Consider the following 25258-nt stretch of genomic DNA (forward strand, 5'->3'; position numbering starts at 1 on the left):
AGGGCTTAATTCTACTCCACCCTCACCGCAGTCTGTCTGCAGTTCTGAGTTCTCAATCAGAACGTGGTGTCGGCCTTCCATGCAAACGGTGGTCTGCAGCTCTTCTTTGTTACTTCCATCCACTCTGAGAGAACTGTCTGGCTCTCTACTTCATATTTAATCTACACTTGAACTTCAGTCCCTGAGGTAAATTCATAAATTGGACCCTCATCTTCAAGTGGGATCACAATTTCTCCCTCCCAGCATCACTCCATCCCAGGATCATTCCTTTAATGTTCAAGTTAAATGACACGGATGGTAGGATAAGCTCATATCTGGCATCCTGAAAAACAGGCAATGGCTTCCTGCCATCCAAATGATACATTTTTATTTTCCAGCCTGCCATTTACTTGTATGATACCCTTATTTTTCACTACTAAACCATCTCTCTTCACTCTGCCTAGGCAGATCTTATTACCTCTTTAATCTAAAATCCCTACTAGCATTATTTCCTAAAGCAGGCTGCCTTTCATAAACTTCTCCATTTTTCCAGACATTCCACGTCACCACAATCTCTGGTGGGAGCATGAGTTCCCAATGGAAGTACTTGCTACAAGGGGTTTTAAAAACACCTTTCCTTTACCTGCAGTGGACTCGCTGGGCTCCTTCAAAACACAGGTGTGCCCTGCCTCACAGTCCAGTACCTCTGAGCCCTTTCTTGGAATGATACACAGATGCTGTCATCCTCATAATGGTGAAAGTGAAAGGTGCTCAGACGTGTGCCGCTCTTTGCGACTCTATGGACTCTACAGTCCATGAGATTCTCCAAGCCAGAATACTGGAGTGGGTAGCCGTTCCCTTCTCTAGGGGATCTTCCCAAACCCAGGGATTGAACCCAGGTCTCCTGCATTACAGGTGGATTCTTTACCAGCTAAGCCACCAGGGAAACCCCCTCATAATGGTACGTGGTGCCTTTTAATGAGTGTCCATAACCTCAGCTCTGTATGCAGGTTCCAGAATCTCATGTACCTTTAAACTCTACCATTTCTCAGACTCATGAGATCTAAGGGCTGATGTGCCATTTCGTACCACCCTGCAGAGGGGCCACTCCTAGGTGGCTCTGCCCACCTGCACCAGAGCTGTGGGTGCACATGAGATGGCTGAATCTGCAGGCTCATTCATGGGTCACCCTGAGCAAATTCTCCAGGACCTTCTACACTGTTGTCATTCTAAGACTGTTTGTGAAAATATTTAAACTCAATGAAGACATTACTCTAAACCTAAAGACAATTAAATTTAATGATGAAGAGTTTAGCATCTCTTTTCCTAAGTTTGTTAAGAATAACTTAACCCAATAGGAAAACCGTTTGCATCATATACAGTAAAATCAACAGTAACAGGGAAGGAATGAGCTGCCCCGTTTGAGTGGTCATCATGGTGAGTGCTCTTCTCGTCCATCATACATGTGGCCCCACTGAGTCCTTCGTGTGAGCCTCTGGGGTGGATCTGATTCGTCAGCACCAGTTTGCAGACAAGGTGTGGAGGGGATGGAGGAGGACAGCAGCGCAGCTAGGACCCTCATCAGGTAAGACCTTGAGCCTGGTCTTGGAACCACAGCACCACAGGACTGTAGTGCGCTGGGGGAGAGGGGGGTGACTCCCTCAAACACATGCCTCCTCTTGTTGAGCAGGAACTCCAGGCAGGCAGAGTGAGTGCAACCTCACCCCCATCCCCAGGAGGCTCACAGGTAAAGCCACACCTGAGTCCCTAGGGGAGCGGCGACTCAAGGTGTGGGAGGCTAGATGACCGCCCTGCCCCACCCCCCACTCCCACCCTAGAGGATGGCCACATTCCAACCCTAGAACCTGTGAATATGTTACTTCCCACTGCAAAAGGGCCCTTACAGATACAATTAGGTTAAAAATCTCATGTTGGGGTAAGGATCCTGGATTAATCAGACAGTCCAACATAATCACAACAGTCCTTAGAAGGAGACCAGAAGTTGGAGCCAGAGATGGTGATGTAACATGGAGTAGAGAGCAGGGCTGTGTGCCCTGAAGATGGGTGAAGGGCATCTTCCGGGGTGCTGCTCCCTTCCCCTGTGTTGTGAGGAGCTCTCTTGCACTGGAGCTTGTTCTTCAGAGGGTGCTGGGCCTGAAGTGACCAGGGGCCCAGCACCTGGCCTGGTTTCAGGGCCCTGGCATGGGGGGAGGAGAGCCATGCCCTGCTTCTTCCCCCAGCCTTCTGATCTGTTACTATTCTGAACTCTTAACACCTAACAATAAACACTGCCCATGCGGACAGAGGCTGGACGACAGGACGCCCCTGGAAGTTGGAGGTCAAGGAAGCCAGTTCCCTCCTCACAGCCTCAGGGTAACCAGCTCTGTCAAGACCCCGGCTTTAGCCAGAGAAACTGATTTTGGACTTCCAGAACTGTAAGATGATAAATTTGCTATATTTTGTGACAGCAGCAAATGGAAACTACTACACCAGGGAGGACTTCATGAAGCCAGAAGTTTAAGGGGGGTGTCTGCCCAGCAACAAGACCTGAGAGGGGGTGGGGACACATTCTACAACAGAAAAAGCAGGAAGAGAAGCAGAGAATGATGAAAATGTGCAAGAAGAATGCCAGTGGTTCTGCAGAGTGAGCCTGGTGAGGCAGGGCTGGGGTGGTAACCACATGAAAGGCTCTGGGAAGGGTGGGGGCAGATGTGGGGTGAAGGTCGGCAAGACGCTACACTTCACACTGATGAGCCTCGGCTCTGTGAGGCCCTGTTTCCTGTTCATCAGGATCTCCCAAAGGCCAGGGCGTCACCATCACCATTTCTGCCACACTCGTGCTCCTGTGCTATTACTTACTGCTGAATGGTGTAAGAAAGTTGATTCTTCTATTTTTTTTAACTTAAACTTGTCTGAGCATTAATACCGGTAAAATTAAAATCCCACAGGACTCAGGGACTAGTTTTGTATTTTCTAATACACAATGAAATACTTCACAGTATAAATTTAAAACTTCCACCTGTGTACTTATCTGAAGGGTGATGTTCTGGGAGAGACAGCTGAGAGTGCGAGGAGCCCCAAGGGGAGAAAGGGATGGTGTCATCAGATCTATTTGAAAGCTGAATTCTGGAAGCGCACAATAGGCCTCTCGTCCTTCAGCCAGATACCAAGCCCTTAATAATCCATGGGTGAGTGAGATGGATGGCGATTTTTAAGGAACTTATGGGGCAGAAGTGGAGATGGAATTCTAGGCAAAACCCAGGGAAACTGAGTATTGCTGAGTGCTCAAACAAGACGGAGGGAAAAGGAGGTGAGCTCCGAGGCCATGAGAGGGTCCTGCAGAAAGATGGGGTTGGCTTGATGGGTGTGAAGGGAGGCTTCACACCTCCCATGAGGCTGACCCCCTAAGGCCACAAGGTGTGGGCTGCTGAGAGGGACAGTCTAAGAAGTCTGAGGCAGGCTTCTGCTGGTTCAGGCAGCAGTGTGTGAGATGAGCTATTCAAGTACTTCCAAACTGTACTCTGCACCTTGATTTTCAGAACAGGCAACATGCTCACGGGCTTCATGACCCACAGCGCACAGAGCGGGTGCACTGGACTGAACTCTCCTGCACACCCCCCTCTCCAGCCACTCAACTCCTCGCCCTGGAAACTATCTCATCTGCTTCTCAGGTCGCCTTTCCAATACACCCATGATTTACACAGTATATGTACATGCAGTTTCCCCTGAAACCTTCTTTATTAACACAGAGGGTAGAACATAAAACACACTTTTGATTCTTTCACCCTGTGCTACAACCTAGGAGGTCATCCAATGTAAGCACAGGAAGTTTTCTCAAGCTGGCCTTTCCCCCTGTATCACATTTTATTGAGTGATTATACTATAAATTATATAATCAGATCCCTGCTAATCAACAGTGCTGCAATTACTAACCTTGGACAGTCACTGCCCTTGTTGTCTAAAACTTACGTGACTAAGTTTATCTGAAAGATAAAGTCCTAGAAATAGAATTTCTGGGCAAGGATATGAGGCAACAGCATTCTCACTAAGCATGCAGGCTTTTTAGACAGACTACCCACTCTGTGTGTAATTACTCTCTGAAACAAGATACAGAACATTTCCGTAAGCCCAGAAAGTTTCCTTATGCCCATTTCTAGCTAAGTCTTATACCTACCTCAGGCAAACCATTTTTGACCTCTACTTCACAGATGAGTTTTGATTGGCCTTTGGTTTCCTATAAATGGACCACCAGGGAAGTCTTCTCCTGACCTGACTTTAAATATAAATTTCACTAGATGAGCTTAATGGCTAACTGGATGCAGTGGAGGAAGGATCAGTAAATGCGATCACAATTCTGAGGAGTTATCTTGGCGCTCCAGTTCCCCGCCTGGATGCCTGTGCCCTGGCTCCAGTCACCCAATGTCCAGCGAAGATGGGGACTCCCTCAGAGAGGTTTCTCTGGATTTGCCCGTGGCCTCAAGCCTCCACAGCTGAGAGCCCATGGGCCCGTCTCCAGCAGCTCCCACAACTTCTGTCTCTGTAGAGATGGACAGCAGCCAGGGGTCACTTCTCTCTTTTGAGTGGCTTGTCACTGTCTGAAGTTGCGTTCATTTAGGTTTCTTTGTGAGCTCAGATGTCTAGTGGGCTTTTAAAAATTAATTTTGCTTATTTTTTGGACGAGAATCTTCTGACTTCTTATATCTGAACTGTGAGTGCACAGGGCTGTTTTAAGGGTTAAGTGACCACATTTGAAGAATGGAATATGATGAACATTATCACTATTACTTGCAGCATGGAGTGCTTGTACCAATTTCCACTCTGTGGTGGACTCACTGACAAGGCAGGCTGAGGCCTCTGGGATGAGAGGGTGGGGAGAGGAGGTCAGAGGCGGACATGTGGTGTCCAGAGTGTGTCTGTAGCGACACAGCAGGCATACAGAGTCACTGGAGAAAGGGGATCTTCTTAAGGCTGTGAGTGTGAATGAAGTCACCTGGAAGACCCAGGACCATGGCAGAAACCCTCCCTGCTCCCACATTTTAGGAGTGGATGCCAAGGCCAAGAAACAGAAAAAAGAGGACCATCCCATGAGGTAGGAGGGAGGAGAATCAGAACTGTATGCCAGGTAACAAGAGGCTCTGCAGGGAAAAAAGAATATCAGATACTTCTAGAGAGGACAAATACAATCAAATGGCCATTCATGAGTTGATGTTAAACTCTGAAACAGTGGTTTCAGTGAAATAACAGGGCAGAAGACGGTAAGAGGAGGATCTGAAATGAATCAGACTGGTAAAGAGAAATAATGGCTGTATTCAACTATAAAAATCTTTTAATTAAAGAATTTTTTTTTTTTACTGAGCAAATAACTAAGGGCTAGGCACTGAGGATACATCAGTGGTTATTTTGGATAAGGTTCCCTTTCTCATAGAACTATGGAGTGGTGGGGTCAGACAAAAAGTAAGTAAATAAATAGAAAAATGACTATAGTTTTCAATATTTACTAAGAAGATAACAAAAGATTGTATCATAACAGTGATTAGTACGGTAATTTCAGCAAAAACAAACAAACAAACAAAAGGTATGCTAAAAAAAATCAACAGTATTCTAGAACTTTAGAAAAATAATAACTGAAATGAAGACCTTCATAGATAGGTTTAAAATGAGATTAGAATTAGTTGAAAAAGTGATTAATAAACTGGATGAAGGGCTAGGAGAAAATACCTAGTCTAAAGCATGGAGGAAAAAAAAGGAAAATATAGAAGAGTGGAAGAGGCGCACACACAAATTCTAAACTATATGTAATAGCAGTCTGAGAATGTGAGGAGAGAAAATGGAGCAATACTGAAGAGATAATGGTTGAGAATTTTCCAACTTGAAAGGCATCAAACCACAGGCGCAAGACATCCTATGAACCCAAGCAGAATGAATAAACCAAAAATCTCACCTAAGCATATCTAAGATAGACTGCTGGAACCTAAAGACGAAAAGGAAATCTCAAAGGCTCCCAGAAGAAGAAAATGACACATTAATATTGAGACAGCAACAAGACTAACACCTGACTTCAATCAAGACAGATGAAGTCATATGAAAATGGGATACATTATAGTCAAAGGCCTGAGAGGCAATAACTGAAAACTGAGAACTTTGTATCTAATGAAAACAGGCCTCAAAAAATGATTGCAATCTGCCAAAAGAGCTAAAATTAAAAACAACTGATGAAAATGTGGAGCAAACGGACTTTTCAGGTAGTGTCGGCAGGAACGGAGAAGAGTATGTAAGCACTCTGGAAAACAGCAAGTTCTTATAAACATGCCTTAAAACCTACTGTGGTGCCAGCATTCAAGACGGCCCTAAGGGTATTCATGGTATGGATGTCCTTGTGTAGTCCCCACCCACAGTGAGTGAAGCTGTCCCATGTAACCAGGAGGATGTCATGGAAATGAAGGTGAGGTCACACAGACATTGTGGCTTCCATCTTGGGCTCCAGTGTTGGGAGGACACTCAGGCAGCCCTATAGAGGGGTCAGCAGAATAGCCAGCTAAGCTGCTCCCGATTTTTAACCTTCAAAATCTGAGAGACAATACATATTCATTGTTGTTTTAAGCTGCTAAGCTTAGGTTAATCTGTTATACACAATGATAAAAAATATGCTCAAAAGTATACTTTTCAGGTATATGCTCAAAATTAACATGTACAATGCAAAGCAATAGAGGAAAACAACAGAATGGGAAAGACTAGAGATCTCTTCAAGAAAATCAGAGATACCAAGGGAACATTTCATGCAAAGATGGGCACAATAAAGGAAGGAAGTGGTATGGACCTAACAGAAGCAGAAGATATTAAGAAGAGGTGCAAGAATACACAGAAGAACTGTACAAAAAAGATCTTCACGACCAAGATAATCACGATGGTGTGATCACTCACCTAGAGCCAGACATCCTTGAATACGAAGTCAAGTGGGCCTTAGGAAGCATCACTACAAACAAAGCTAGTGGAAGTGTTGGAACTCCAGTTGAGCTATTTCAAATCCTGAAAGATGATGCTGTGAAAGTGCTATAGACAATATGCCAGCAAATTTGGAAAACTCAGCAGTGGCCACATGACTGGAAAAGGTCAGTTTTCATTCTAATCCCATAGAAAGGCAATGCCAAAGAATGCTCAAACAACCACACAATTGCACTCATCTCACACGTTAGCAAAGTAATGCTCAATATTCTCCAAGCCAGGCTTCAACAATACGTAAATCATGTACTTCCAGATATTCAAGCTGGATTTAGAAAAGGCAGAGGAACCAGAGATCAAATTGCCAACATACGCTAGATCATCAAAAAAGCAAGAGAGTTCCAGAAAAACATCTACTTCTGCTTTAATGACTATGCCAAAGCCTTTGACTGTATGGATCACAACAAACGCTGGAAAATTCTGAAAGAGATGGGAATACCAGACCACCTGACGTGCCTCTTGAGAAATCTGTATGCAGGTCAGGAAGCAACAGTTAGAACTGAACATGGAACAACAGACTGGTTCCAAATAGGAAAAGGAGTACATCAAGGCTGTATATTGTCACCCTGCTTATTTAACTTATGTACTCTGTCATGATGCAGAATACATCATGACAAATGCTAGGCTGGATGAAGCACAAGCTGGAATCAAGATTGTTGGGAGAAATATCAATAACCTCAGATATGTAGATGACACCATCCTTATGGCAGAAAGCAAAAAAGAACTACAGAACCTCTTGATGAAAGTGAAAGAGGAGAGTGAAAAAGTTGGCTTAAAGCTCAACATTCAAAAAACTAAGATCATGGCATCTGGTCCCTTCACTTCATGGAAAATAGATAGAAACAGTGGAAACAGTGACAGACTTTATTTTGGGGGGCTCCAAAATCACTGCAAATGGTGACTGCAGCCACGAAATTAAAAGATGCTTTCTCCTTGGAAGCAAAGTTACAACCAACCTAGACAGCATATTAAAAAGAAGAGACATTACTTTGCCAACAAAGGTCCGTCTAGTCAAAGCTATGGTTTTTCCAGTAGTCACATATGGATGTGAGAGTTGGACTATAGAGAAAGATGAGCACCAAAGAACTGATAACTTTTGAACTGTCGTGCTGGAGAAGACTCTTGAGCATCCCTTGGACTGCAAGGAGATCCAACCAGTCCATCCTAAAGGAAATCAGTCCTGAGTATTCATTGGAAGGATTGATGCTGAAGCGGAAACTCCACTACTTTGGCCACCTGATGGGAAGAACTGACTCATTTGAAAAGACCCTGCTGCTGGGAAAGATTGAAGGCGGGAGGAGAAGGGACAAGAGTTTGAGTAAACTCCGGGAGTTTACTCCACACACAAAAATGTATACAATTATTCAAAGCATCTTTATTTATAAGAGCTTAAAACTGGACTCCACTTAAATGCCCATCAACAGGAGACCGGATAAACAAATTGTGGTATATTCATACAACATTACTGAGCAATAAAAAGGAACAAACTTCTGATACATGCAAAAACATGGATGACTCTCAAAAACAGTATTGTGAGCAAAAGAAGGCAGCACAAATGAGTACATATAGTAAGATTCCACTTATATAAAGTTTAAAAACATATATTTACTCTACCATGATAGAAGTCAGATGGCGGTTAGCTTGGCGAGGCAAAGGTGGATACAGCAGGAAGGGAGCTTTCTGGGGTAATAGAAATGTCCTATAGCTTGGCGGCACTTAAGCACAACATAAAGACTAGGTAAATTATACATTTTATTGTATGTAAATAAAAGCTCAATTTAAAAAAGATGACATAAAGACATTTTCAAACAAAAAAAACCAGCACCAGACGAGTACAGTAAAGGAGATATGAAATGGTGTTTCTTCAGAATGAAGTAAATAACCCAGATGGAAGGACAGAAATGCAGGCAGGAATGTAAAGCAACAGTAAAAGTAACATGTGGAAAAAAGGGACAGGAATGGTGACTGTGTAGCAATAATAAAGGTCCTGTGAGGTCTGGAATTACAATACAAGGTAAGAGCATACAATCCAGGAGATAGAGAAATTAGATTTGAGATTCTTGCGTTGTTGGAATGCGGTGAAAGTAACTTACATTAGACTGGAATAAGGCTAGGATACATAAGATGATGGTGAGAGTAAAGAGTTAAAGAATAACTAATGAATTATTTAGTTGTTCTTTAACAACTAAATGGCATCACCATTTAATAGCATCATTGACTCAATGGACATGAGTCTGAGAAAACTCAGAGACCATGAAAGACAGGGAAGTCTGGTGTGCTGCAGTCCATGTGGTTGCAAAGAGTCAGACATGACTGAGAGACTGACCAAGAAGAATGTGTAAGTACCGAGATAACTAAGGGTTCAGAAACATGGCATTAAAACCAAAACAAAATTCAGTCCAAAGAACACAGGACCAGGTAAATAAGAAGCAAAGTGTAAAACTGCTGTATTTAAACACCAGTAATTATCTTAAAAGCAAAATTAATTAAAGATTCAAATGAAAAGTCAAAGTTGAGAGCTCTGGAGTCCAGACTGGTGGTGGTACCTGCATGGGGAGGACCCTCCCCAACTGATCAAGCAGAAAACTGCTGGCTAGATGACGGGGTCCGGGGCTACCATTGTGCTGGAGAGGGAGAGGGGGTGCCCTGGGAGGAAGATGCTGCAGAGGAAGCCTCAGATGCACACATCAAATCCGCTCAAATCCAGAGTCACTTTAAACCACTCACACATGGCGGTTGAGGGGGGGGGCGGGGGGGGGTTTGGGAGCGAGGGGTGGGCTGAAAGGACAGCAAGACTGGAATACTGTAAAAGCCAGGCAGAGATTTCAGTGGCTGCCAACTGCAGGACAGGAAGAGTTGGCAGTTTTGATCCTGCTAAGGATCAAAACCCAGACAGGCCACATTTCAGAAGTAAAGACCATGCCCCCAGAATAAGGATGTGCCATGAGGCTAAATACTCCAATGGAACCATCCTAACAGAGTGTAAAACCAAACCTGAACAAGTTCAAAGGGATACTCAGCACTCCTTAGCAAAAGATAATATAAAATCCCCATAACAACATATCTTCTGCAGCAGTCAGCATACAACAATAATTAAAGAAAAACTACTACAATTGCAAAGAAATGCGATCCAAGGTCAAAAGGAAAAAAAAGAGTAAACACCAACAGATCATGAGCTGATCCAGATGTTGGCACTAGTAGACAAATGCTCTAAAAGCTGTTATAATCAGGATTTAAAGAAAAGGAGTCATATTGAGTGAACAGAGAAGCTTACAAAATATTAAAAAAAACCACCAAATAAAGATTCTAGAATTAAAGACAGTATCTGAAGTGAAAAAAATATACAGGATGTGCTTAAAAGGCAGTAGAAGGATCAACTGAACTTAAAGACAGATCAACAGAAACAATGTGATCCTAAGAATAGAGAGAAAAAGGTGGAGGAACAAAGTGAAACAAAACCTAGTCACCTGTTTGAATAATATTGAATGGTTTAACACACGAATAACTGGAATCCTACAGGCAGAGCAAGAGAATGGGGTAGACAAAATATTTAAAGAAATGATGGTTGAAAATGTCCCAAGCCATCGTATTTCTAATCCAAGCAACTCAGTCACCCCAGAGGACAACAAGCACCTAGTACACAACAGTAAACAACGGAAGACAAAAGACAGTGAGATCCTAGAGCATATAGAGATCCACTGTAGAGCACAGAGGACTCTGTTCAACATTCTCCTGTGAGCTACATGGGAAAAGAACCTAGAAGAATGGATATATGCATACGTATAACTGATTCACTTTGCTGTAAAGCAGAAAATAACACATTATAAATCAACTACACTGCATCAAAAATTAATTAAAAAAAACAGAGATCTTAAAGCAGCCAGGTAATAAAAAGATGTTACATACAGAGGAATGATGCTAAGGATGGTGACAAGCCACTCAGCACAAACCATTGAGGCCATAACACAGCAGAATACCATTTTCAAAATGCTAGAAGAAAAAAACCTGTACATTATACCTCCAGGACCTATTTACCGTATAACTGGAAGTAGGTACCTCTGACACCTTCACTCACTTCACGCACGTAACATACAACATGGTGACTACAGCTAATAATACCATACTGTGTATTTGAAAGTTGCTGAGTAAATCTTGAATGTTCTCATCCCAAGAAAAAAATTTCTAACAATGTGTGGTGACTGGATGTTTAAACTAAAGTTATTATGTTACCATTTCACAGTACCTTCCAGTATCAAATCATTATGCTGTACAAAACAAAATACAAAAAGGGGGAACATTTCAGAAATCTTTACCTAGCAAAAATATCCTTTAAAAGTGAGGATGCAATACAGACTTTTTTAGAGCAACAAAAACTGAGGGATCTATTACCAGTATCCCTGAGAATACATGAATTGCTGAAACAGTTCTTTAGGCAGAAGGGAAATGACATCAGATAAAAAGTCAACTCTAGGAAGGAATGAAGGGACATGGACACAGGTAACATGTGTGTCAAATAAAATGAAAAGAGTTTTGCATTTCCTTCTTTTCCCTACCCTGAATAATTACTCAATCTCAGAGTCCCTGTAAGGTGGGCCAAGCAGGGAGGTATGTGGCCAAGGGCTGGGGTGGCCCAGGCTCATGGAGCAGGCATGAGGGCATCAGCAGCTCAACGTTATACTCTTTCATACTGAGCAATCAGTTGTCTTTTCATGACACTAGGGAGATAACAGTTGGTTGTCTCTTAATGCCTTTATTTACAGTAAAATAGCCATCATTAAAAAACACTGAAACAGTCTCTAATTTAGAGAAAAGTTACAAATACAGAATTTACTTATCTTGAGCCATTTGAGAGTAAGTTGCCTCATTACCTCTGAACATTAGTGGACATTTCCTACAAACAAGATTATCTTTCCTACAAACATAAGCAGAATAAGATAATCAAAACTGTGAAATTAACACCAGCACATTACTACCATCTAGTCCTCAGAGCCCATTTGAGTTTTACCAACTGTTCCAATAATATCCTTTGTGGTTCAAAACACATGCTGTATTTAGTTGTCATGACTCTTGAGGCTCCTTCAGTCTGGGTCCGCTTTTCAGTCTTTCCTTGGCTTTTTAAACTTTGAGACTTTTGAGGATTATACACCTGTCATTTTGTGAACAGTTTCTCAATCTGAGTTTGTCTAATGTTTACACATGATATGATTATACAGTAATAATGATTAAATTAATGTAAATCAAATTAATGTGATTCTGTTAATTATAATAAAGTATGTTCATTTTTTGCCTTTTGATACTCCTTCTAGACTGGAGCTTAATTCCGTACCCTGTGAGTCTGGAATGGGCTTATTAGTAACTTCCTTCCAAGGGGTCATAAAAATACTTCAGATTCTTCTTTGCTCTCTCCTGGGTCACTTGTCCTGGGGAAAGTTAGCTACCCTGTTGTGAAGACACTCATGCAGCCCACGGGAGAGGCCTACATGGTGAAGATTTCAGAAACTGAGGCCTCCAGCCAACAGCCATGTGAGTGCGCCATCTTGGAAGCAGATCCTGAACCCCAGCCAAGCTTTCAAATGACTGCAGCTCTGATTTGATTGGGACATCTTGACTGCACCACCACAAAAGGCCCTGAGTCAGAACCATGCCAGATAAGCCACTCTGATTCCTGATCCACAGAAAATGTGGAATAAAGTTTGTTGTTTCAAGTGGCTAAGTATTGGGATAATCTAAGTATTGGGATAATTAGTTACTTAGCAATTGATAATGACCACAGTTATCCACCACATTCACACAAAAATGGTGGCAAGAAGCCATAGTATCATCTAAAAAGATGCATAAAAGTATTAAGACAAAATTTAAGACCCATTCTTGATTTAAAAAAAAAAAGAAACTTTCAGCAAACCAGAAAAAGAAGAAATTTTCTTAACAATGAGCACCCTACAGTGGGCATCATACTTAAGGGTACAATGTTAAATGCTCTCCCACTAAGACTGGGAAAAGGCAAGGATATTGTTCACTAGTTTTATTCAATATGGTTGTTCTAGACAATGCAGCATGGTATTGAAAAAATTAAAAGGAAAAGAAGGCAAACTGACTTTATTCTCAGACAACATAATCATGGATGTAAAAAATTATAAGGACTCTACAAAACAGTTATCAAAAAAAGGTGAATTTAACAGTATTAAAGTATACAAGGTAAACATGTGAAATTCAATGGTGTTTCTACAAAAAACTGCAGATAAAAATACTACAATTCCATTCACAGTAGCTTAAAAAACATTAATACTTAGGCAAGATTTTTCAACAAAAACACTTTTTTAAGACTCCTGCACTGAATACAAAATGATGCAGAGACAAACTAAAGGAGACCTAAGTAAATGGAGAAAGACACCATGTTCACGGATCAGAAGACTCAATATTATGATTTATTAAGATGCCAAGGCTACTCAATGGGGATAGAAAGGCTTTCAACAAATGATGCTGGGACAACTGGATAATTACATCAGAAAATAATGAATCTTACCTCTACTTCACAGAATACAGAAAAATTAATCTGAGATGGATCAAAGAACTAAAACTAAAGCTAAAACAACTAAAAGTAAAGCTAAAACTATGATGAAACATAGGAGAACATCTTTGAGAACTTAGGGCAAGCAGTGTTTGTTTAGAGGACCAAAAAAAGCATGAACCCAGGAAGACCAATTGCTAATATGGACTTCATTAAAATTAAAACTCCTCATTAGAAGACATCATTAAGAAAATGAAAAGGCAAGCCACAGAATGCAGGAAAATATTCACAATAAATATATCTGACAAGAGTTCTATTTGTAATATGTAAAGAATTTCTACACGTCTGTAAGAGATAAGGCAAAAAGTAAGAAAAAATGGGCAAAAGACTTGAGTAGTGACTTCATAGTGAATGACAAAGAAACACATGCAAAGATGCTTAATATTACTAGTCATCTGGGAAATGCAGATTAAAAGCAGAATGAGATACCATTTTAAATCCACTAGAAAAACTGAAGTTAAAAAGACAACTGGTGAGGATGTAGGGCAACTGGACTTCTGTACACTGCAGGTGGGAGGGTAAAATGATACATCCAAGTTGACAACTTCATACTAAGTTCTATAAATGCATCTTTCCTATGAACTAGAAATTCTACTCTTAGTTATTTACCCAAAGGAAATGAAAACCTATGACTACAAAAAGCGTTGTAAAAGAATGATCACAGTACTATATTCAGAACAGCCCCAAACTGAAAACAACCTGGATGTCCATAACCAGGAAAATGGGTAAACAAACAGTTACCTATTCACATAGGAGAGTATCAGTCACCAATTAAAAAAAAAGATTATGATACATACAACAATATGGTTGAATCTCTGAAACATTGTTTTATGGGGAAGAAATAGGACACCAAAGAGTGCATTCTGTATTATTTCACTTACGTAAAATTCAAGAACAGCCAAATTAATCCACAGTGACTGAAGTTAGCACAGATGCCACTTATGGGGAGTGGGACTCACAGAAACAAACTTCTGAGATGATGGAAATCTCTGGATCTTGATTAGGGGTGGTTATATGGAATATATATAATATTATAAAATTCAAATCATAAGCTGCTTACAAGAAACCCACCTTAAGTAAAAAGATACAGAAAGGTTAAAAAACAAAAAAGAGACAAAGATGCGCCATGCAAATATTGACCGCAGGAAATAGTGCTGTTATATTAACAGTCACAATTAGACCTCAAGGCAAAGTGCATTGCCAGAGCTAAAGAGAACAGCTCAGATGGTAGAAGGTTTGTATTGTAGTAAGATATAGGATTCTAGATTTGTTAAGTACTTAATGCAGCTGCAAAACCGATAAAGTATGCCATCTTTTCAAACACATAGGAAACACTTACCAAAATCAACATATGCCAGGCAAATTGCAAATTATATCAGTAATAAAGGATTTAAATATGTTCGCTAATTTCAATGCACTTATGCAGTAATCACTAAAAATATTAACTAGAAAATTTCCCTATATTTGGGATTCAACAAACACATCTAAATGATGTTTGGATCAAAGATGAAATCATAATAGAAACTTGAAAATATTCCGAAATGAATGACTGAGATGATATTTTATAAAAACTAGTCTGATCTGGTAAAAGCGATGACTACAGTTTTAAAACAAGGAATGCAACTGAAAATAAGGAGTGAAAATCAATTATATAACTATCTATCTCAAGAATTTAGAAAAAATTAGCATGTTGAACAGGACAGAAACTATAAAGAATAGGAGCATGGATTAATGAAATAAAGAAGAAAGACTGTAGAGCTCATCAAAGGCAAAACCAGTATCAGAAATGTAAAAGGGATATGTGTAAAATGTAAACAGAATAAAATATTAACATCTTTTTGCCAATAAATTGAGAGAAGTATATGAAAATAGTCAAAATCCTTTAAACAAACCACAATCTATCAAAATCAAAGCAAGAAATAGAAAACCTGAAAATGAATAACCTTACAACTATGAACGAAATTGACTTCTTAAACCCTATTACACAAGGACAACTCAAAGCCCACATGCATTTTGCTAATCATTTAAAAGTCACAGCAGCATTTTTTTTTTTACAAACTCTTTCATAAAAGAGCTTCTCAACTATTAATAGTTTCAGCAGGGAAGCAAAACTTTCATACCAAACCTGACATGTACATTACAGAAAGGGATACTTCATGACAATCTTACTCATAAACATACATGGAAGTTCTAAAAGACAGTAAATTAAAGCCAGTGATATGTAAAAAGAATAATATATCACAATATAAGTGGATTTATTCCATGAAAATTCAACAATTTACCACATTAATAGCATAAAAAATTACACAATCAAGCCAATAAATGAATAAAAATCTCCATCCACACTTCACACTTAAAAAAAAAAAAACTCCAGCATATGATTAAAAAAAGACACTCTGTAATATGCTAAGGTGTGTGTATAAAAACCCTACAGCAAACATATTTAGTGGCATAATAGTGAAAGCTTACCTGCTAAGATTAGAATATCCAGTATGATCATTTCTATTCAAAACTGAACTAGAGATCCTACTCAACTCATTAAAAGATACAAAAAGTTTAAGGATTAGAAATAAAGACTTCAAAGCAATACCACTTAGCACAAAAACAGCAGAAAACTACATTGAAACATCAAACCAGTTGGATAAAATCTGACAAAAGATGTACCAGGCCACTAAACAGAAAAGCAGAAAAAATGCTCAGGAAAAATTAAAAAAGCCTAACAAATGGAAGAATACATTTCATATATTAGAGATGCAATATCATATAGATGTCATTTCTCTCCAAACCAATCTATAAATTCAATGAAATGTCAATCAAAAACACAATGGGAATTAGTGTGTTGGTATGAAAAAAGAGAACACTACTGTTCACATGGAAATGTAACAGGCCAAGAATAGCCAAGAAATTATTGAAGAACAACACAGAAGTACTCACTCCACTGGACAGAGAGACTTATTACACAGATAGAGGAATTAAACCGTGACACTGGGACAAGGACCAAAAAAAAGGACTAATAGTTTCTTTCAAAGATCACTGACTAAGGCAAAAAAACACCCCAAAACAAAACAACAACTGTACTGTGGATTTTATAAGATGCAGAAGCAAAATATATGACAATAAAAACACTATGGATCATCGAGGAGAAATGAAAGCATACTCCTGTAAGGTTCCTATACTGTATGTGAAACTGTCTATTATTTGAAGGAAGAATGATAAAGAAGTATATTGCAAATCAAAGCACAACCGCTAAAACAACAGAAGAGGTAGGGCTAAGAAGCCAGTAGCAGAGAGAAAATGGAACCATTAATAAGGGGCAAGTAGAAAAATACAGCAAGATGGCAGATTTAAGCCAAGCCATATTGATAGCTGTAAAAAATAAAAATGGTCTAAACCAGTACTGTACAACAGAGCCTTCCACAAGGAGAACCTGGATGGTAGCTAGTGTGACCAAGGAACTCAAGTTAAAATTTTTACTTAAGTTCAGATAGTCACATGCAGCTACCTACAACTGTTATTAGACGGCTGGTGCAACTACTCCAATTAAAACGTGAGACCCATAATGCTGTCTATCTGCAAAAACTCACTTTAGATACAAAGATAGAAATAGGCTGAATGTAAATGGATGGGAAAAGATATGCAAACACTAATCAACACGGAGCTGAAGAGTGTGTATTCATATAAGACCGAGAAGAATTCAGACTCAGGACTGTTGCCAGGGAAAAGCAGGGACATTTCATGATAGCAAAAGGGTCATGCTATCAAGAATAAAAACAATAAAATGTTTGTGGCAAGACCAATACAGAATTGTAAAGCAAAATAAAGTAAAAATAAAAATTAAAAAAATAAATAAAATGTATTAATAGATATGCTCAATAGTAAAAGCTTCAAAACATATCAACCAAAACTGATTAAACTAAAACCAGAACTAGACAAATCTTCAATTCGGGTTGGATTTTAAACACTCCTTTCCCTGCAAATGAGGGGGAAAAGAATGAGTTAAGTATACAGAGGAAAGGAACAGTGCTATTAGTCAAGCTGATTGTTTAACATTTACAGAACACATTTACAGCAACAGAACATATTCTTTTCTGCTAAACATGGAACATTCATGAAGATCACATGCTAGGCCATAAAATAAGCATTAAATGTAAAAAGGTGTGAAATAAATTAATGAGTTACGTCCTCTGATCCAGTGGATTTAAACCACAAATCACAGTAGTTGAAAATTTATGGAAAATCCCCAAATAATTGGAAGTTAGAAAACATACTTCCAAACAACTAAAAAGTCACAAGGGAAAGAAATACTTTGAACTAAATGAAAATGAAAATACAATCATCAAAATCTATGATATTTCACCCAAACCAGTACTTACAGACAAATTTATAGTTCTAATTGCATACATGTAAAAAGCCTTAAAAGTCAATATTCTAAGCTTCCACTTGAAAAAACTAAAAAAGAAGAAATTAAATCAAAATAAGAAAAGGAAGGGAAAAAATGAAGATAAAAGTAAAGATCAATGAAAAGAAAAGTGGGGAAAAACTGTGAAATATTAACATAATAAAAAACTGGTTCTTTGAGAAAACCATTAAAATAGCTAGACAGATTCTAATGACATTAAAATGATAGTAGAGGAATATTATGAACAACTTTATGCCAATAAATTAAAAGACCAAAACAATGGACAAATTCTTTGCAAGACACAAACTATTAATACCAAAACTTACTCAGGAAGAAATGAATAGGCCCATAACTATTAAAGGAACTGAAAGTGAAGTCGCTCAGTCGTGTCTGACTCTTAGCGATCCCATGGACTGCAGCTCACCAGGCTCCTCAGTCCATGGGATTTTCCAGGCAAGAACACTGGAGTGGGTTGCCATTTCCTTCTCCAATGCATGAAAGTGAAAAGTGAAAGTGAAGTTGCTCAGTCGTGTCCGACTCTCAGCAATCCCATGGACTGCAGCCTACCAGGCTCCTCCGTCCATGGGATTTTCCAGGCAAGAGTACTGGAGTGGGTTGCCATTTCCTTCCCCAATTTGTCAGAATTCATCAAAATGTTCACTAAAAATGGGTGCATTTTATTGTATGTAAACTATACTTGAGTAAGTCAATTAAAAACACAGATCAGGGCTTACCTGGTGGCTCAGCAGCTAAGACTCTGCCAGCCAATGCAGGAGATAAGAGTTCAATCCCTGGTCAGGGAAGATCCCACATGCCGCAGAGCAACTAAGCCCATGCACCACAACTACTGAGCCTGTGCTCTACAGCCAGGGAACCGCAACTAATGAGCCCATGCACTGCAACTACTGAAGCCCACACACCCCGGAGCCTGTGCTCCACAACAAGGGAAGCCACTGCAACGAGAGCCTGGGCATCGCAACTGGAGAGCAGTCCTTGCCTGCCGGAACTAGAGAAAAGCCCAGGCGGCAACCAAGATCCAGCATAGTCAGAAATAAAAACAAATAAATAAAATTACAAAAAAAACTAAAACACAGATCAATGGGATACAATAAAAAAAATCCATAAAAAGTGCACTAGAAATACAGATGATCAATTTATGACAATCACAGCTCTCGGTACACAACAGTGAATTATGGATAATCTTTAAAAGAAAAGGGGAGATGTAAATCTCTGCTAGAATTAAAAGGAAAAAAAAAAAAGACAATCCCTCACAACCTAATTTTACATCTCATACAGAAATTAATCCTAGGTAAAAATTAAATCTAAATCTGAGAAGCAAAACAAAATTTCTATAGGATAACAGGAGTGTATTTTCATGACTTTGGTAAATCAAAGTTTATTAAAAGGACATAAAAAGCACTAACATAATATCTTTCACTGAAAGACTGATCAAACGGATATATTAAAAGTAACAACCCTTCATTAAAAGATGCAGAGGGTGAAAAGGATAGTCACAGAGTGCGAGAAAGTATCTGCAACAGTCAGATGCAACAAATGACCAAAGAATCTACAATATCCAGAATACATCACACCCATAAGTCAATGAGAATATGACTAACAACTCAGAAAAATGAACAAGATTCTCAAACAGGCAACGTATCCAGGTGACCAATGAAGACATGAAAAAGTGTTCAGTAGCTGTAGTCTTATGTGAAACAGGAATTAAAACCAGAATAAGGCAGTACCACCAATCCTCCAACACAGCTAAATTGAGACTGATGACAGCTAATGTTGTAGGGGACATGAAGCAACCGGAACTCCCAAACACTGCTGGCAGGAACATAAACTGACACAATACTTCAGAAGACATCTACTAGAGTTAAGATACACATTCCTTCTGAGCCCGGAATTCCCCCGCCAATTCCCAAACCCTGACTAGAAACAACCACAATTCTGACAGTAGAATGAACTGGTGCATTTAGTGTATTTATCCAATGGGATACTTACTGTACAGAGATGAAAAAGAACAAAAGTATCATTACATGAAACGACACAGATGAACCTTACAAAGTATGAATAAAATAAGCAGATACAAAACAATATCTACTAATTCCATTTAAATACAGTTTAAAAAAACTATAGTGTTAGAAGTTTATCAAAAAATATCAGTTGCTGTTGCTGCTGCTAAGTTGCTTCAGTCGTGTCCGACTCTGTGCGACCCCGGAGACGGCAGCCCACCAGGCTCCCCCGTCCCTGGGATTCTCCAGGCAAGAACACTGGAGTGCGTTGCCATTTCCTTCTCCAATGCATGAAAGTGAAAAGTGAAAGTGAAGTTGCTCAGTCGTGTTCGACTGTTAGTGACCCCATGGACTGCAGCCTACCATGCTTCTCTGTCCATGGGATTTTCCAGGCAAGAGTACTGGAGTGTTAGAAGTTTATCAAAAAATATCAGTTGCTAAGAAATAACAAATGCTTACCATATGAAAGTACCATTCTAAGCAATTTTTACCTATTTTAACTTGATTTTCACAACTCTATAATCAGAGGCAACTAATTATCCCCAATGTGCAAATTTAGTCACAAAGAGGTTAAGTACTTTGCTCAAGGCCACAGAGCAACTATGTGTTAGACCTGGGATGTGAAGGCAGCTAGACCGGCTCGAGACCTTGCAGTCTAAACGCTACACTGCCGCTCAGTGCTAGAGCTGTAATGGAAACACGGAAGGAGGAGGGCAAATAAAGCAGGAGAGGTAAGAGAAGCAGGATTACTAAGTTTCCATCTCCCAAGAAAACAAGCACTAGAAAATGCCTAAAACTGGGGGGTGGGGTAGGGGAGAAGAGAAGGGATCAAGAATTAGCAGTATATGCTTGTTAACATGCACATACTGTATACTGTCCCTCTCTCAGGGAGGAGAAGCGACAGTAGGAGGGGATCTAGAAAGGATGCCCATGGTTCTGGCTTGAGTACCTGAGGACATGTTGGTCCTTTTCTCTACCACAAGGTCCATGGAAAGAGGTGCAGAGGGCCAGGCCTATGATGGGGAGCTCCTGAGCTTAGTCACGCATATGCAGAGCCCCTACATGTTTGGGAAAAGCACAGAGGAGTCAGGCAGGATGCGTGAGGAAGACCTACAGGTGTGAACTCAGCAGAGGAGGAGGGGCAGGCAGAAGACTGAAGAGCACGCAAGCACACAGGGAGAGAAAGAACACCCGTGGCCTGGGCCTGCAGCCTGTCCAGCCTCTGGGCCGCCCGTCCAACATGCCCTGTCCCCCATGCTACTCACCGCCCTCAACACCACCAACAGCTACCTTCCACTCTTCAGAAACTTTTATCTCTAAACTATCTTTTGAAATATAATCTACTCATTTATCAATATTGAGATGTCAGGGCTTCTAAGTGCCTCATACTTTCACCGCAAGGCACCTTGGGAACTGGCAGAGCCCTGGGCCAGGGTCAGGCCCTGGCTACATGCTCTCGCCGGGCCTCCACATTCCTCCTTCAGAGCACAGAAAATGGCCAAAGAACTCACTTCCTGTGCTTTGCTTACACAGTATGTCTCTCTCCTTCTTGGCAGGTACCTGAGGGCAGGAGGGACTGGTCAACTTTTCCTGAAAAGCTCTAAATAATAAATACTCTGGGCTTTGTGGACCATGGGGTCTCAGTCACAGCTATTCAACTCTGCCCTGGAGCCGGAAAGCAGTGGAGACCACATATAAATGAACAGGTATGCTGTGTAAGGCTTTATCTTTGAATCGAGAAGTGGGCCAAAAGGCCAGGGTCTGCTGAGCCCTGCTCTAAATCGCCAGCACCCAGGCTAGCATCTGGCATACAGCCGGCACTGGATGAGCAATAATGAAAGGAAACAGCCCTTGGCTTTGTCAGTGAGACAGAAGCAGGTCCTGAGGGAAGGTGATTTCAGCAGAGCAGGGGGGTGGGATGGTTGGCAGAGGGCTGAAGAAGCAGTAAGCTCTTGTTCCAGAGCCCCCAATTTGCCCAGCAGGCCTGGGGAATGGCCCTGTCTCAGGGGAGCAGGTCTGTAGGCAGGGCTGGGGAAGGAGTCAGGGGTTGCTCCTGAGCTCAGGCGTGCATGGGGTTGATCATGAAGGAGGAAGACACATGCCAAGGACAGAGAAACAGGGAAGGGTGGAGGAGATGACGGGAAAGCCTCACATCACTCTTGCCTGTGAGACGTTCACCCAGACTAAACAGGGAAGACAGCTGGGCTTGGGGACTGGGTGCGCAGTCAAACGGGGAGGACTGGCCGCCCAGAACAGGGCCACGGACCTCCGTGTGAGCACCAGAGAGACCCTCAGCACCCCCTCTTCTCTGGTGAGGCAGCACCTCTAACCAAGCTGGCGGTGGGGTCTGGGGCGCTGATTAGCATGAGGTGTGTCACTCCCTGAGGCAGCAGCAGGGCCTGTCACTTCCTGTCCCTTCACTTTCCCACGCAGGTAGTGACAGGCAGGCCTAGAGGAGGATGAGTTCACACATTACACGTGCAGACACGCCCAGTCCTTTCCTGAAGAACATTCAAAGTCACTTGAATTTCAGAGAGTCAGTCAGTGGTTGTTTCATCTTGACGCCTTCAAATGTGGACGTGCACGCTGTGAATTATTTCCCAATTAGGCAGAACAGAATTTTTCTTTAAGTGGAAACAACCAATTGGGTGAGGCTTTGCACAGCAGCTACCTAGTTTTATAAGCTTAACAAGAGTATTAAAAGACACAAAACACAACTTCTCACAGAGGAAGTATTAACAGTATGATATTTAAACACCCTGAAAAGTTTAGAGTCAAAAACCTATAGCCAGTCAGTTTCACTTTTCCTATGAACCAGATACCTCCAAAAGGCTTACATTTTGATATTACTCTGTTAATTCATCACTGCTACTGGAATGTGCAGCCATACTGCTGAAATGTGTGAGAAGGGTTCAGACTCCAAACTATTTTTCAGGAAGAGCTAAAGCCATCTAAAGTATTTTTTAGTTGACATGCCAGGGGAAAAAAAGCATTAAGACCTCTTTTCTTCTGCCTTACTTTAAGGTGCAATTTGCTGTTCCTATTCACAGATCGAAGGCTCTAAGTATATTCTAGTAAGTAAAACTTTAATTCCATACTTTCACTTTCAAGTTTTCACTCCTCACAAGTTAAAAGACGATTCTCCTAAAACACATCAATCCTTGCTCTACTGTTTCAAGTTCTTCTAGAGATGATGGTAATCAGTGTCTCCAAATTCACTAGCTTTTAGAATGGGGATGCCTACCCTTGTAACACATCTTTGTTTGAAAGGACTTTTCAGTACACCTTTAGATGCATATTCAGTAAACATAATCTCTTACCCTATTGTTGGGTTGATGTTCGGATCAAAACTGTCTTCCACGAACCGCCACACAATACTTGATTTACCCACACCTGTATCCTGAAATACAATGAGTGAGGTGAAGAAGAAAAAGTTACTTGCTGGCACTTACCAAAACCTGCCTTGTGCCCTAAGTTCAGGATTTTGGAAGCATCATCCTGGATAGGTGAATTTTAAAGAAACATAAAGGAGGTTTTCATAAAAATTCAGTGGAGTAATAATAAAGATTACAAAACGTATTGTAGGAGAGGACATCTGAGTTTACAAAAGATGTGAGGATCTTCTGAAAGACCCCAAGTTTCTGCGTAGTGTGCAAAGTGACAAACTCAATTGCTCTCTAACAAGTCTATGTTAAGAATGAACTCTTGAACTACTTCTGAGTAATTCCTGATACATCCCAGCCCCACCCAATCTGGGAAGGGGTAAGACTAGTTATTGAAATCTTTCTCAGTCTTTAAAGCAGCAACTCTGGTAAGAGAGCATCAACTTCAGAAAGTATGCTCTGAAATCGCAAAGTTGCCTTGACAAGTTAGGAAGCTGAAGCTTCAAACCAGTTTGGGGGGCTTTCTGATTTGAATGTCCCCACTCCCGCCCCAGAAAGGTAAATCTGCATGAAGTATCAGGGATATTCCACAAGTTCAAAAACGCCAAGCAGACAGGAAAGCAGACTAATGCTGCTTGTAAAACATAAAGACCTGTTCCTAGTCTTACTCTGCAAGCCTTGGCCAACTCCTAACCAGTACCTGGGGAAACTATTTAAGACTGCTCTTAACCCAGAAGCAATGGAAGGGCAGGGAGGACTCTTCACCCTTTGGGGGGCAGGAAGAGTCCCTGGGCACCAGGGAGGGACAAGGGTGAACCCTACCGACAGCAAATCCTTCAGGAGGGTGCGGCCAGGTGGGCGGGACGGCCCAGGGGACCGAAGCGAGGGTCTGGGCAGGTAGGCGGTGTCCCGCACCCAGTCTGGGGGAAGGGGCGGAGGGGACATGGGCACGCCCGGGTCTGCGGCCCGCCCGGCCTCCCGCGGCCCTCCCGGTCGGCCCGCCGCCACTCACCCCCAGCAGACACACTTTGAGCTCCCTCAGCGCCATGGCCTGGGAGCCAGGGGCGCGGGCCCGCCGCCGCCCTAAGTTGAGAAGGGAGAGGCCCGGCCCAGCACGAGCATCCCCCGGCGCCGCCGCCACACGGCCTAGCCCCGGCCGCGGGGCGCGCAGAGGCGGCGGCCGCCCGTTCGCTGGCCCTCGGCCCGGGCCGTCCGTCTCCAGCCGCGCGGGGCCCGTCTTAGCAGCCCGGACGGTGCCGCGGGTTCCCGGGCGCCACCGCAGCCGCCATCTTGGGACGCCGGCCGGGTCACCTGACCTCCCCGCCCACTTCGGCAGCCACCTTCGCCGAGAGGGCGGGGCCGGCCGGCGCAGCGAGGCTCGCGGGGAGGCCCGGGCTCGGGGGCGGGGCTGGCAGTGAGGGGGCGGGACACTAGGCCATATGCCCCGCCCTTATCCCCTCAGGCCCCGCCCCTCGGGCGCCGGCCCCGCCTCCAGGTCATCCCAAGATGGCGGGTGAATGGGGTCTAGCTCCTGGGGCACCCCCCTCCCCTTCAGCCGGAACCACCCCACGAGGCCCGAGGACCCCGCCCCCCGCCCGTCCCTGAGCCCACCTGCCGCAGCCCCCTCGTAACTCCTTGTGTGTCTCTTGGTTTTCAGAGATGCCCCTGTACTTTGTGGACTTGCAGGATGACTTAGACGATTGTAAGTAACAGTTGGGGCATCCCGCCCCTCCCTGGGAACTTCTCGCAGAATTAGGGGTGCTCAGAAGCCGGGTGTGGGATCTACAGGCTGGGCTCTTCCTGTTGGAACCAGACTAGGGGGACCCCCAATTGCCTTGATCACTTGTGGCGGTCCCTCCTCACTGGGCGGGGCGGCCGAGGACGGGGAGCCCTCTCCGCGGTGGGGAGGATT

The 25258-nt window shown here is 42.1% G+C and overlaps 1 protein-coding gene across 1 annotated transcript in view; it reads right to left on the minus strand.

Annotated features, from left to right (window-relative positions):
• Window positions 1-24744, minus strand: part of RAB22A (RAB22A, member RAS oncogene family) — a 45695-nt gene extending 20951 nt beyond the window's left edge. The window contains exons 1-2 of the mRNA XM_069548222.1: window positions 24359-24744; window positions 23284-23363 (exon numbers count right to left, since the gene is read on the minus strand). Coding sequence (XP_069404323.1) covers window positions 23284-23363; window positions 24359-24394 — 116 coding nt within the window. The 5' untranslated portion in view covers window positions 24395-24744. The remainder of the gene's footprint in view (window positions 1-23283; window positions 23364-24358) is intronic.
• Window positions 24745-25258: the final 514 nt, after the last annotated feature.

This window comes from Ovis canadensis, chromosome 13 (genome assembly GCF_042477335.2).
Source record: "Ovis canadensis isolate MfBH-ARS-UI-01 breed Bighorn chromosome 13, ARS-UI_OviCan_v2, whole genome shotgun sequence".
Taxonomy (NCBI): Eukaryota; Metazoa; Chordata; class Mammalia; order Artiodactyla; family Bovidae; genus Ovis; species Ovis canadensis.